The sequence below is a fragment of the Macaca fascicularis genome, chromosome 15 (genome assembly GCF_037993035.2).
Source record: "Macaca fascicularis isolate 582-1 chromosome 15, T2T-MFA8v1.1".
Classification (NCBI taxonomy): Eukaryota; Metazoa; Chordata; class Mammalia; order Primates; family Cercopithecidae; genus Macaca; species Macaca fascicularis.
In genome coordinates, this window is record NC_088389.1 from 101,500,949 (window position 1) to 101,514,204 (window position 13,256).

The 13,256-nt window shown below is 37.7% G+C and overlaps 1 protein-coding gene across 35 annotated transcripts in view; it reads right to left on the reverse strand.

Moving 5' to 3' along the window:
* The window catches only part of TRPM3 (transient receptor potential cation channel subfamily M member 3), a 903,691-nt gene that overhangs the window by 259,295 nt on the left and 631,140 nt on the right, over nt 1-13,256 (reverse strand). For 16 of the 35 annotated variants that reach the window (XR_012424787.1, XR_012424786.1, XM_015437267.4 and 13 more), the window contains exon 7: nt 4,024-4,098. The exons of the other annotated variants lie outside the window; for them this stretch is intronic. Coding sequence is in view for 14 of the 16 variants with exons in the window: in XM_015437267.4 (XP_015292753.3) it covers nt 4,024-4,098 (75 nt within the window). In the remaining 2 variants the exon portion in view is untranslated. The remainder of the gene's footprint in view (nt 1-4,023; nt 4,099-13,256) is intronic. 35 annotated transcript variants of the gene reach the window in all.

The window sequence follows — 13,256 nt, forward strand, 5'->3', positions numbered from 1 at the left end:
ATGGAAATGGAAATACTGAGGCCATGGTACACTGACTGCTGTAAAATATATAGCATTAGATTCTCTAAATTCATAAGATAAAAAGGATTTAACAATCATGATTCAACAGTCAACTTTCTCAGACTAAATGCTTTTGTGCCCATGAATTGGAAGTATGCATGATGGTCTTTGCCTGTACATGTTATCCCAAGTCTTCCTATGTCATTAGTGTTTTATGATTTGTCCTTTTTTTTTAAATAGCTTTTTAGTATCTAATCCCTTCTATTACATCTTTGTGTCAGGTTGGAAATCAGAGCTAAAAATAAAGCCAGGGAAATCAAATAGTGATGCTTATAACAATTTATTGAGCAGCTACTTGCATAGGCTAGGCACTATGCAAGATTTTCAGAATGACAACAATGAATAAGACGCAGGCTGTGCTCTATAGGATCTCACAATCTACAGAAGATGGGAGACTGTGAAGGTAGATGGGAGACTATGAAGGCTCCATTCTACCAAAAGGAGCTGTATGTGGGAGAGGCTGATATAGAGTGCAGCAAGAGCACGGAGTATGAGGTGAATGTGGGCCCAGGAGGATACCAGGGGATGAGTTGGCGGGATGGGAGTTCTGATAAGATTACAGAGAACAGATGATTTTTAATCTGAGACTTAGAAGAAATGTAGGTTTTGGCCAGGAAGTTAGAGTGAGAAGAGAATGAAATTTTAGCAAATGTCAGAAAGAGACAAAACCACATCCAGTAGGGTATATCATTTAAGGGAAACTGCAAGTAGCTTGAAATGGGTGGGACATAAGATCTACATGGTGTTATGTTAGGAGAAGAAGATATAAAATCAGATGAAAAATATGAAAGGTAGTTAGCAATGAAATAAGGAAGATATTGGGTTCCATCAAGATAACAGGTTTCTATGTTACGCTAGGAACCTATCGTATCTAACCACCAACAGTAAACTTTGCTGACTTTGAGACCAATGCCAGGCAAACATTTGCGACCCAACTCTTTCTAATCTGAAAAGAGAGCTCAAAATTCTTCCCTGAATGTAAGTGTCTAAGAAGTCTTAGAATGGTGGACAGCTCTCCTGTTCAGACCTACTTGTTTACAAGAACTATCCCAGTCCCTGAACAACTAATTCCAATGTAGAAAAGTCTCTTTGCTGAAAAAAGGGAAGTCTTTAGCTTGAATAGGAAAATGGGTGAGATAAACATGACAAGCCAACACCAAGAAACCAGTTTCACTCAAATTTGTTCTGTTCCCTCAAAGTTATTTTTTTGGCTTCATTATTATCTTTATTGACAAAGTAACTTTTCATTAACATGCATGACAAATATTTCAGTGACACAGCCAACTGTGTCAAGTCATTTCATAAAATGAAGAAGCAGGGATATAGATTGTGTTGTTTTCTCCACACGAATTATTCCTTAGAGGGAAGTCCCTCTAAAAGGCAGGGAAAGCTTTAAACATGTTTACTTGAGAGCACCTGAAAAATGACGTCATTACAGTCTAAAGTGAACTAATCATCAATTTGGCATTTGTGTTTTGGAAGGCCTTTCCCTTGACTGAGGCAGTAGAAAGTTTGTGTGATTGGGCTGAACAGATTATAGCACCCACAGAAGGAAATAAGATGTTCTTGATATACAGTCATGTGTTGCATAATGACACTTTGGTCAATGACAGACCACAAATACAATGGTGGTCCCATAAGGTAACAATACAGCTGAAAAAATCCTATCACCTAGTGACATCTTGATGATCCTGACACTGTGCAGGCCTAGTTTAATGAGTGTGTTTGTGTTTTCATTTTTAAGAAAACAATTTAAAAAAATAAAAAGATAAAAAATTTTAAGAACAGAAAAAAGCTCATAGAATCAGCAAATGAAGAAAATATTTGTGTATAACTGCATAATGTGCTTATGTTTTAAGCTAAGTGTTATTGTAAAATAGCCAAAAAGTTTAAAAAAATTAAAAAGTTTACAAAGTAAAAAAGTTACAGTCAGCTAAGGTTAATTTAGTTCTGAATAAAATTTAAAAAATAAATGTAGTATAGCCTAATTATATAGTGTTTATAAAGTTTACAGTAGTATACAAAAATATTCTAGCACTCACTCAGTGACTCACCCAGAGCAACTTTCAGTCTTGCAAGCACCATTCATGGTAAGTGCCCTATTAATGTGTACTATTTGTATCTTTTATACAATGTTTTTACTGTGTGTTTTCTATGTTTAGATACACAAATACTTACCATTGTGTTACAATTGCCTACAGTATTCACTACCACATAGTAACATGCTATACAGGTTTGTAGCCCACAAGCAATAGGCTATACCATATAGCCTAGGTGTGTAGTAGGTTATACCATCTAGGTTTGTATAAGTACACTCTATGATGTTTGTGACAAAATCACCTAATGATTCATTTCTGAGGATACAGTATCCCCATCGTTAAGTGATGCATGACAGTATGTGTAACCTGTCCAGGGGAATCTTCACTTCCTTTTCAAGTTACATGGTTTGGACCCAGAACTATTAGTCTTTGAGAGTATATTTCACTCCTTCCTAATTCAAGAACTCCCTGGATGAAGTTCTACTATGACCTTTAACATCCAGTGTTTCTAATCTCTCTCATGGGACAGTTATGGGCCCAATGATGGAAATTTTCATGTCATGGTTATCCCAATGCATTTGATGATGGTGCAATGATCAAAAAAGATGCCAGTGATGACAATTGAACGTCCCTTTGCCTTCCCAGCCTCCTTCATATATTCTCAGGCATAGGATGACAAAGGGAAGTCCACGAGTCACATGAAGAAAGACTGTAGCCATGGGTACACGATCAGGAGGTCCTCTGCTTGCCTCCATCCCCACACTCCTCTCCATCACCCTATCCTATGGGTACACGATCAGGAGGTCCTCTGCTTGCCTCTACCCCCACCCTCCTCTCCATCACCCTATCCTATGGGTACACGATCAAGAGGTCCTCTGCTTGCCTCAATCCCCACACTCCTCTCCATCACCCTGTCCTATGGGTACACGATCAGGAGGTCCTCTGCTTGCCTCCATCCCCACACTCCTCTCCATCACCCTGTCCTATGGGTACACGATCAGGAGGTCCTCTGCTTGCCTCCATCCCCACGCTCCTCTCCATCACCCTGTCCTATGGGTACACGATCAGGAGGTCCTCTGCTTGCCTCTACCACCACCCTCCTCTCCATCACCCTGACCTATGGGTTCACGATCAGGAGGTCCTCTGCTTGCCTCCATCCCCACACTCCTCTCCATCACCCTGTCCTATGGGTACATGATCAGGAGGTCCTCTGCTTGCCTCCATCCCCACGCTCCTCTCCATCACCTTGTGTATTTCTTCCTAATGTTGTTTCTCCACCATCTTGCAACTAACCACCATCTTCTTCCCAAAGTTTTGCTTGATGACCCATTCCAACTGAATCAATGCTCAACCTGTATTTGGCACAGAGTTGGTGCTCAGAACAGTTGCTGAATGAAATAATGACCCTCAAACTCTCCAAGGTAACAAAACTTTAGGGGAGCCTTTCTTTTTAATGAGATAATGCTTCCATGTATAGGATGAAAGGAGAAAGTGTTTTGGAATTATGTCAGCCTAGGTTTGCACCCAGATGTCCCACTAATCGGATTTAAGGCAAGGGCTTAACCTCTTGGAGGTGCCATTTATTCAACTGTATAAAAGGAAGATAATAATCCCTATCTTGAAGGGTTTTTGTGAGTATTAAAAGAGATAGTATATATGAAAATGCCTAGTATAGTACTTGGAACCTAAATAAATGCTTATTCCCTCCTAGTAGTGCTGCCAAGCTGTCCTATATGGTATCTTTAGGATGATAAATAATAGGGAGTAACTAATTTCTGATGTGGTTGAATGTCAGAAGAGATAGAGATAAAACAACAGTCGTAGGGAGTGATATTGTTAGGAAATTATAAAGGAAATGAAGACCTCTGTAGTTAATTTCTTGGAGTTTAAGAAGAAATTCACATTTTCCGTTAATTATACTTACCAACTGAGTCTAATTGGGAACTATCCCAAAATGAATAAAACAAGCGGGAGTCAAGAGAGAAAAACGGCAGGCATCCTGTCAAAAAATAAAATCTTTGAAATTTCTACACCCTATGGTTGCATACACATTTTATTAAAGCAGATGGATTACCCAATTTATATAAATTTATATATGTGATGGCAACTCAAGTTGCACAGTGAAACCTATGTAGAGCATCACCCAGCCCTTCTACACCAGTTATATCTTGTCTCATCACTCCTTCAACTGGACAGGTCCTTAAAAACCATAGCCCTTTGCTGGAGGAAGTATCATTCTTTATTCTTTTCCAACCTAGATAGCTGCTGTGGTGGGGAAAGGGTCAAATGAGTTAATATCTGTTAAGTGCTTGTACTGATGCTTAGAACTTAGTAAAACCTCAAGAAATCTTAGTTGTTGTTACATTAATTATAATGATAATTATGAATCTTCCAATTCTGTGTTTTCCAGGAGAGGATAGGAATTGAATTCTTTCCTTCCCTGATTTTAATAACATTTTCCAGATTTCCGGAGAAATAAGTGTTCCAGTTTCAAGTGTTTACCTACTTTTGACTTAAAAGAACTATCCATTTAGAGGCTAATCTACCCAGTTTCTTTTCTTTTCTTTTTAAAAGAGGAATTGAAGCAAAGCTAACATGTTACTCAACATGCATAATAGTATCTATTGGACTGATTCCTCTTTCTCTCTCTGGCGAAGGTATAGATATAAATTATATCTACGTCTATGACGATATCTACATATGTTCCAAAAAAGTCATCGAAACCATTTCAGTATAATTGGCAGGTTTCCTACCAATTTGGTTATTCTTTCCCAAACTGGGAGATAAATTTAATGGTAATATCATATTTCTGGAGTTGCTAAGCAAGCTAGCCTTTGGTCAGATGCCCTCAGAGGACCCCATGAGTTTGAACAGCTCTGCTCTGCCTTCATTTTGTTCCTTCCTTAGAAACAGCATTAAGGGAAGACCTCAAATCCTCAAGTTAGGTCTCTAGACCCTAGCTTCCTAGGATCAAGCTAGACTTCAAGAGCAACTTCACTTGTGGCAAATATTGGGAGGTAGGAGTTTGGCAGCTGGTAGCTGGCTGGTAAGAGGCATGTAGGAACTCACCCACTTTTCATGAAACGTCAACATCACTTGGTTATATGTCAGCGCCCATACCCTGGCAAAGTGGCCTTCTCATAAGAATGTACTCACTGGAGAAAACGCAAAGCAATATCCCTTGAAGCACAGACTCTAAGGGTTGGTTCCTCTGGATTCTCAATAGTTTGTAAAATGGCCAACCAAGAGCAACTACTGTACATTTTCTAGAAAGTTCCTAATTAGTGTGTTTCTGAGTACATAAATTCGGCTTTTAAGCACATACTCCCCAGGCCATTCTACCACTGTGTATGGCAATTAAACCGCTGGCTTAATACTATCAGCAAAGCTTCAAATAGACAACACCACAAACCCTCCAGGAAATTTAGCATAAGCACTTGTTTATGGAACCAAGCACAACATTGGCTTAGCTATGTCTTTCCTGCAGAGTGAATAGCATGCTGGTATTTTCAGCTTATTTTCCCCAATTATCAAACCCTAATGAACAAAAAATTAAGTAACACTTTAGTGAAGGTCAAGCAGGGTGAGATTAGTGGTAATATGGTTAAAAATGGAAATCTCTGGATAGCAGGTATGTGTTATGTCCCAAATTGTCTCAATATTTTCTTAATTACCCTTCAGGACACAATAGAAAAAAAATGGTCTTAAGGGGGAAAATTAGGAATAAAATGTAAAACTAAGGTAGTGACACAAGGCTGGGCAAAGAAGAGCAGACTAGGAGTGTAGAGTTCAGGTTCAGATAAAAGCTCTACCAAGGTAATTCACATACTGAATTTAGTCAGAACATGTGACTGTGATTTTTTACAAGTGGGTTTCCTATCTGCAAGATGAAAGCAATGAGCTAAGTGATGCTCATTGTCTGAATTCCTGTAGCACTTTGTATTACTAAAGGGCACTTAGCGTCTACTGCTTTGCCCTATTCACAATAGCAAATATGTGGAATCAACCCAGGTGCTCATCGGTGGTGGATTGGATAAAGAAAAAGTGATACATATACACCATGGAATACTATGCAGCCATAAAAAAGAATAAAATCATCACGTCCTTTGTAGCTACACGGATATAGTTGAAGTTAGAGTCATTATCTTAGTCAAATTAACATAAAAATGGAAAACCAAATATCACAAGTTCTCACTTATAAGTGGGAGCAAAATCTTGGGTGCACACAAACATAAAGACAGAAATAATAGACACTAGGGACTCCAAAAGGAGGCAAGGGCTGAAAATCTTCCTATGGAGCACTGTGTTCATTATCTGGGGTGATGGGATCAATAGAAGCCCAAACGTCAGCATCATGCAATATACCCTTGTAACAAACTTGTACATGCACCTCTTGAATCTAAAATAAAAATTAGAAAAAAAAAAGCACTTGCTGCTTTATAACGCAGCTCTTTGCATACAGAGAGGCTGTAGAGCACAGTGGCTGAGGCATGGGCTAAATGCATACTTCTTGAGTCTGCTATTTACTAGCGGTCAGACCTTGTGCCTCTTTGTGCTTCATTTTCTCGCTGGTAAATGGGAGTAATAAAGGTATCCCCTTAAGAGTTATCATAAGGACCAAATCAGTTATTTTTTGTACATTGTTTAGAATAGCACTCAATCAACACTAGTTATTATTAACTTATTTGTAAGACTAAGCTCTTCAAGTATACAGGTATACCTTATTTATCTTGCTGCCCCTACAGTGCCCTGAGCATTACAGATGCACAAGCAAATACAGTAGAGAAAGTGCTTAATAAAAAGTACTGTCGGCCGGGCGTGGTGGCTCACGCCTGTAATCCCAACATTTTGGGAGGCCGAGATGGACGGATCACGAGGTCAGGAGATCGAGACCATCCTGGCTAATACGGTGAAACCCCGTCTCTACTAAAAATACAAAAAATTAGCCGGGCGTGGTGGTGTGCGCCTGTGGTCCCCGCTACTCGGGAGGCTGAGGCAGGAGAATGACGTGAACCCGGGAGGCGGAGCTTGCAGTGAGTGAGGATCCTGTCACTGCACCCCAGCCTGGGTGGCAGAGCGAGACTCCGTCTCAAAAAAAAAAAAAAAGTACTGTCAAGAGAAAATATAACAGAGAATAGTCACAATTTATTTTAAATGACAGATATTTTGAGTTCTTGTTTTTGCCATGTCTTAAAAGGCTGAAGAACTTTGACATGTATTTAGTTTCCACATGAGGTGTCTTAGAAGTACAGTGGGGTGGACTACAGAGAGAAGTACATTTTTCGTGGAGACCACACAGACAATATTGATCGTGAAACCAGTGGTGAATAAGCTGCATCTTAACGGGTGGTAGGACACTGGGGGAAGGGAGCTGGACTTTGGGGTGCCTAGGAACATGATGAAAGAGCATGATGGACAATTTTAGCTCCACTAGATTGTTCTCATGATGTGGATGTAAACATGGGACATTCTCAGTATCTCCAATATAATAGGATATCTGATTATAGCTAAGAATTGGGAATACACCTAGGCTTTTAGTCATTCGCCAACCCTAAAGGTGGAAGGTAATTTTGATTCTGATTTCAGCCATTATAAAATGTAAGCATCAAATCTGTTACGTTGGTCTTATCAGTTTTATACACATCCTTTATATGTGATTTGAGAATATTGTTCTCTCCAATGTCCTTAACCAGCCTCTCTTACGTTTCCTGACTTGACTCTTTCCTTTTGTTTTAAAAGGAGTAGAGGATTGCCAGAAGTGAGCAAGAGAAAAGAAGGTATGTCAAACACAGCTGTGGGGGCACTTGACCTATAGGTCAAGAATGATATTCGTACCTTTGAGGGATAAATGCCCAGGCCCTGTGAATAGACTGCTTTCAAAGGTTTTCTTCCCTTCCCTCTCTCCCTTCCTCCTTCCCTTCCTCTTTCCCTTCCCCTCCCTTCCTTTCTTTTCTTTTTTTGTTATAAAAGCAGTATTTTCTCATTGTAAAAAACATCATCAAGCTATTTTTAAAGGTATAAAGTGAAAAGTGTCACTCCCTGTAATTTTTCCCCTACATCAAGTCTCACCCCCTGGAAACTGTAACCAATCAATGTTCACCTGTGTCTTTTCGGGTATTTTTATAAGTATATATATGCAATTTTAAGATAACATAATGTGATTACGCTGAACATACAGTTGTACTGCTGTACAATTTTTAACTTGAGAAAAGAAAAATCATACTCTAGAATATCTTCTATATGAGCCCAACAGAGCTACTACATTCTTCATAATAATTTCAGAGTATTTCCCCATATGTCGACATATAATTTGTTCAGTTGCCTACTGATGAATCTTTAGGCTATTTCCATTTTATTACTGTAAACAATATTGTAGTAAATATATGTAAAATGAATTCCTAGAAGTAAAATTAGGGGCTAAAGGGTACATACATTTCATATTTAATAGGGGTAGCCAAATTGTCTTCCAAATAAGATTGCCCTATTTATGCACTCACAATAAATGTGTGAGTACATATTTCTCTGTATACATAATGACACTCAATATTTTTAATCTTTGGCTTTTCCCAATTTGATAGGTTAAAAATAGTTTTAATTTTCATTTATTCAATTATGAATGAGGTTGAGCACTTGTATTTTCTTTCCTATGATCTTCCTGTGGATAGATTTTGCCCACTCTCCTATAAGGATTTTAATATTTTTCTTTTTGATTTGTAGATATTTTCGGCATATTATGGAAATTAGCTCTTTATCATTGTTGTGAATATTTTCTTTGCATTGCCACTTGTCTTTTGCATTTGTTCACTGTATTTTCTAATAGGGTTTCTTTTTAACATTTAGTTTATTTTTCTACTGAAACTTAGCTTGTATGAATGAAAAAGTTACAATAGCTATATGAGTTTGATATTATGAAATGGTGGAGGAAAAAGATGTTAAGCCAGAAACTGAGCCAAGAAATTGTTTTATCATCATGTTTATACTATTACTCTGTATACTATGTTATACTAGTACTATTATAATCTTATAAACTGTTATACTGTTACCTTAATATGTTTATACTATTACTCTGTATACTATGTTATACTAGTACTATTATAATCTTATATACATGTTATACTGTTACCTTAATATGTTTATACTATTACTCTGTTTACTATGTTATACTAGTACTATTATAATCTTATATACATGTTATACTGTTACCTTAATATGTTTATACTATTACATGATGTTTTGATATAGGTGTATGTATACATATGTACATATATATGTATATATATGTATGTATATATACACACACACAAGTTTTACTTGTTAATTAAAAATAAAAATAAACAAAAACTAAAAAGCAGACTAAATTATTTTATCTTATCATGCTAAAGAAAAGAAGTTGCTTTTTTTCTCTTTGCTGCTTGCAATGCTAAGTTCTAGTACTATAATATATTGAAAAGTTTATCTTTTATCTCCACTACAATGTAAGCTCCATATTGATAGGAGATCTCTCTCTCTCTCATTTTCTCTCTTGTTCTCTCGCTCTCCCTCAATGTTGTGTCCCTAGTATTTTAAAAAGTGCGTGTCACAAATACGGATTTAATAAATATTAAACACACACACAAAAAAGAAATTGTTTTACAAGAGTATAGCGAGAGAAAAGGCAAGGTTTATTTTCAAAGTGCTTGCTTGTGGTTTCACTAAATCTAAGACAACAGATACTCCTAGGCTTTGTTCACTTAACAAGATGGAAAGGAAATCTCAGCTGTCTATAGAGCTACCATTTAGGTTTCATTGAATAATGCAAGCTAAAATTATGAAAACAAAAACTAACTAGAGTTGGATTCTGTGTATCTTGATCTCTAAAACAAAGTGACCCAGTTCACTATTTATTAAGAGAACTCTAGCTAGTAATTATCTTTTTATAATTGTTGTCAGCAAACACATTCAATTATATATTTACTGGCATTCCGAAGGTTTCAAGAGCCCTTCAGGACTGTCTGTATCTTGCCAAATCATTAGTTATCACTTAGGTGTTATTAAAGTATAAGAATTTCAAGTTAGATAATTGGTACAAGAATCCTTTAAATCCCTCACAAACTCATCTGCTCATCAGAGTCTCCTAAAATGTTTCAACAGAGTCAGACGATGGCTGCTTTTATTCCCTAAGACAAGTCTCTTGTTCTTTTCCCCCAAGAGGGCCAAGACCCAGTTATAACCTTTTTATTTCCAGGATGGATTTGAGAGGCTGGCCAACCTCCATTTTACTGCCTGCTGCCAAGATTACTGGCATGTGTAGATGACATTGGAATTATCTTCCAGGGTTTATCTTACAAGCATTAACATCAAGAGTACAGTGTCATAGAAACACTTCTATTTATTTTTAATATTTTGGAACTTAAAATGTTACCAAATGATGTGTAACAAAATATGTGGTGAAGGATCCATTAGGGAATGCAGATGCGTTATGCATGGTGCTGCATATGCGATTGTTATTTTGAGGCTAAGGGGATCTGTTTAGGTTTGTTAACTTAAAAAGTTAACTAAACCAGGATGGTCTAAAATAATCTATATTTTTTCAGGCAGTTTGTCTCAATCTGATTTCCAGAGCTAGTGCAAGACTTATCACTAAAAAGCTCACAGGTAAAGAGCAAAAGGGCAAGCTATGACTTGCTGCAGGAGCTATTTTTGAGTGAGGTTCTTCAATGAGCGCATTAGAATACACAGACATATCTTATTTATGAGTGGCAGATACATCTTATCTCATGTGCCAACTCCAGCCAACTCTTAATGACCATCTGTCTCTCAATATCTAGCCTTCCTTTCCTTCATAGTGATAGGATTTTAGCTGGCTATGTGTTTGTCCAGGATGAAGACTACATATTTCTAATCGCCTTTTAGTAAGGTGTTAGCATGTGACAAAATACTGACACACAAGATGTGAGCTAAAATGGTGTGTGTGACTTCCTCACTGTGCCTTTGAAAGGAAGGGTAGGCCCTCACCTTGCTCTTTTTTCCTGATTGCTTCTGGGCAGAATGTAGATGTGACGGTAGGCTCCCGTGGACCATGCAAACAAGGAGTGCCAGAGCAAAGGAGATGAAATGATATTGGTATTTAGAAATATCTGCAAAAATATGTTTTATTATAAAGTTCCTAAACCAACACATCCATTTATCTCTGATTATGTGCCGCCTCTAGGAGACATTTTAAAATGTGAGAGGTGGGATTTAGTTAACAGGAGTGAGGCACCCACATCAGAGCTGAACTCATGTTCAGAGTAACACATGAATAGGAAAAACTCCTGTCTCATTGAGGCATCTATTATTTTGAGTCATTATTACTGAGGCAGAACTTGTGTCCTAACTAAGGCTATACGGTTATGAACTGTATCGAGACCCAGCGGGGAAAGTGTCGTGCTAGGTTGGCAGTGTTGGGTAAGAGACCTGAAGATCTCCTGCCAATCTAATCTCTTACTATGTGAATACACAAGCTACTCCAAAATGGAAAGCTCCCCAGAAGAAATTCTCATTAGAAACTCATACATCATACCTCCCTTTTGTCATCTTCCTGTCTCCCCGTGCTACTGCAGACCACCCAGTCTTGGTCTCTGTTTATTTACTATAAATGCAAAGAAACGAGACTTATTTAACCATCATAATAAGAATAAAAATAAATATGTCATATTTATTATATATTGTTTATTCATATATATAATCTTTAAAAAGAGCTTCCCAGGAAACTACGTGTTTATTTCAATCATGTTGCCATTACTAAAATATTTATGGTATCTTTTTGGAACTGTTATATCTCTTATAATAAAGCGAATGGGTCAAGTCACTTAAACTCTTTTTAGAACATTTGTTGTGCACAACATTAACGTCAGTGTTGGCGTCAGAGATATTGGTAAATTTATTGAGGACGTCAGCGGTGCTCGTTAGATAACCTCTGTCAGATTCCCACGACAAATTGGCTTCAAAATTTAACAAAAGAAAACTACTAATACATATAGGGTTTTTACTATATAGTCCAGGGAAATGAAAGACATATACCAGAAATGGAATGTGAATTTTTGAAAAGCATGATTCATGAATGTATTCATTCACTCAAGATTTATATTAGTCCTCCGGCCTATTTCCAAAATAATTCTCAGTAATTTATAGATTAAATGTTAGAGTTCTCTTTGCATTCAATTTAGTAACTCTTTATACTGCTAAAACCTTGATTTATTAAACAATATCCTGGGCAATGCCCTCGAGTTAAAAGGCTGTCCAGGGACCCACAGGTAAAGCACCCACATTTCTGGGCCCTTGCCTCTCCTCCAAGTCAGCTAATCACTGTGGATTGTAGGATTTCTCTGAGCGTCAAGGACTCTGACAGGAAGGTGCCCAGCTTTGAGCACATTTCTGGAGTTCCTTAGCCTGAAACATATAAAGCAGTGGTGCTAAAAGTGGGTGCTGCCAAATTGGAAATTCTGATCTGATTTGCTTCATGAGTTAGTTCTGCCTGTTAAGCAAGTCGGTGTGTCTCTTCCCATGAAAAACAGCCTCCTACAGCTATTACGGAAGAAGGTCAATTCAAGTATATTTAGTTTTCGTATATGCCGAGAGCTCTAATACAGACAATGACTTTTGTCCTCATCTGTGAGATAACAGGTTTAAGATCCAGTGTAAGTGAAATTAGATATGGGGAAGAACTTCCCAATAGCAAGTGACGTTAGGATTTGAAGGAGGTACCAGGGCTGATGTCCAGCTTGCTGTGGATTTAGGATGCCAGAGGCTTCACAGGATTTGTTAAATATGTATTTTGAATCTCACTGCCATTCACTAATAACATTTCCTCTACATATGTCTTTATACTTGTATAGGCTACTTTATAGAAGGGTGTGGTCCTGCCAAGTGAGGAGAGGGTTATGGGAAAGATTTAGAAAAAAGAAAACTCAGGGTAACATGCTCTGAGTAGTGTTTCCTAAGAGATGCTGTTGGTGTCTGGGCCAGGCAATTCTTCATGTGAGACTGTCCTGCATATTGTAGGATGTTAACATTCCTGGCCCCTCTCCCATGCCATTAATAAGCACCAGAAATTGTGACAACCCCAAATCCCACCTATCACATTTTAAAATGTCTCCTAGAGGCGGCACATAATCAGAGATAAATGGATGTGTTGGT